Raw genomic sequence first — 1,725 nt, 5'->3', positions numbered from 1 at the left:
CGCTATATCAGCACAGAACGGGTGGGAGGTGCACCATTTGGATGTGAAGTCGGCATTCCTAAATGGTGATCTCCAGGAAGAAGTGTATGTGGCTCAACCTGAAGGGTTCGTTGTGAAGAATCAAGAGCACAAGGTCTACAAGCTTTCAAAGGCACTCTACGGTCTACGCTAAGCACCTCGGGCATGGAACACGAACCTCGACAAGTGCATGAAGGGCATCGGATTTGCAAGATGCACTCAGGAGCAGGCGGTATACACAAGGAGTAACAGAGGGGATACACTCATTGTTGGCGTGTACGTAGATGACTTGATCGTTACGGGCTCGAGGGCGGATGAGATAAAGTTTTTCAAGCAACAAATGATGAAGGAGTTCGAGATGAGTGACCTAGGGTTACTTTCCTATTATCTTGGCATCGAGGTGGATCAGCGAGATGATTGTATTGCACTAAGGCAGGCGACCTATGCGAAGAAAGTTTTGGGTCAGTTCGGCATGATGGATTGCAACCCGACCCAATATCCTATGGAAACAAAGCTAAAGCTTGGAAAGGATTCTGAAGAAACACCAGTGGACGTGACTGAGTATAGACGCATTATCGGATGCTTAAGGTATCTAACTCACACTCGACCTGATATCACATATGCCGTGGGGATTGTGAGTAGGTACATGGAGCACCCTACAGTTTTGCATAGACAGGTTGTCAAGCATATTTTGAGGTACGTGAAGGGTACTATGTCCTACGGATTGGTGTACAAACGAGGTCGAGGCAAGCGTGCCAAGGTTTGTGGTTGAGGAGTTTAATCAGCGAGGTGATTGGGAGTGAGCCCAAGCCGGTTACTCTCTTCGTCGACAACAAGTCAGCGATTGCATTGATGAAGAATCCAGTTTTCCATGGAAGAAGCAAGCATATCGACACACGTTTTCACTTCATTTTGTGAGTGTGTTGAGCGAGGACAGATTAAAGTGGAGTTCGTAAGCACGAGCGAGCAGCGAGCAGATATTCTCACGAAGGCACTAGCAAGGGTAAAGTTCATCGAGATGCGGGAGCTGCTAGGAGTAAGGGACTTGGAATCTCGTCCAGATTAAGGGGGAGAATGTGAGTTGTTAATCAGTCCGGATTGTTAGTTGAGTTCAAGTTAGTAGATAGAATTCTAGTTAGAATAGAATACTAGTTAGTGGATAGTTTTTTCTAGTTATTGGATAAAGATTAGAGTTGTAATCTTATCCCTATATCTTTATATATATGTAAACAACTTTGATGAGTTTAAGAGAACGTGAAAAAAATCAAAAAGTTCCCTGCTCCATCCGAAACAGAGCCTGAGTTCTCTGTCTTGCTGCTGCTGTCCGTTTTCTAAAAATCTGCCAGGTCTCTGTTTTGCTGCTGTTTACAGGTTTGTAGATTGCTGTTTTTCTAACTCAGTTCAGATCTGATCTCTGGCCGATCCTGTTTAGAAACCAACAATCAATACCTCCTTTTGAGAATTCTTTTAAAAGATTCTCCAGTTCTCTCACTCCTCATGGAGAGTCATTCTTCTAGAATTTTCTCTAAGTTTCTCCATATCTCTGATGGTATCTCTCACTCCCTTCTCATCACTTCTCTCTTTTTCTAGACCATTCTCTTCGTGTCATTTTTGACATGTTTCTCTAATTCCCTAGAAGCTTCATTAGCCTACTTCTTGCTAGTATAAATAAGGGTCATGAGCATTCACTTGTAACTATCCCAAAAC

At 43.5% G+C, this 1,725-nt stretch overlaps 1 protein-coding gene across 1 annotated transcript; it reads left to right on the top strand.

The window, feature by feature from the left end:
- On the top strand, positions 209–790 carry LOC109838489 (uncharacterized mitochondrial protein AtMg00810-like). The gene has a single exon (XM_020406927.1). The coding sequence runs from the start codon at positions 209–211 to the stop codon at positions 788–790; it is 582 nt and encodes a 193-aa protein (XP_020262516.1).

The sequence above is a fragment of the Asparagus officinalis genome, chromosome 4 (assembly GCF_001876935.1).
Source record: "Asparagus officinalis chromosome 4, Aspof.V1, whole genome shotgun sequence".
NCBI lineage: Eukaryota > Viridiplantae > Streptophyta > Magnoliopsida > Asparagales > Asparagaceae > Asparagus > Asparagus officinalis.
Note: the sequence above shows the minus strand (reverse complement) of the source record. Positions and strands in the feature narration are given on the sequence as shown.

What these genes read in the sequence shown, in the direction of transcription:
- LOC109838489 (XM_020406927.1), top strand. Translation starts at nt 209, where the DNA reads ATGAAGGGCATCGGATTTGCAAGATGCACTCAGGAGCAGGCGGTATAC.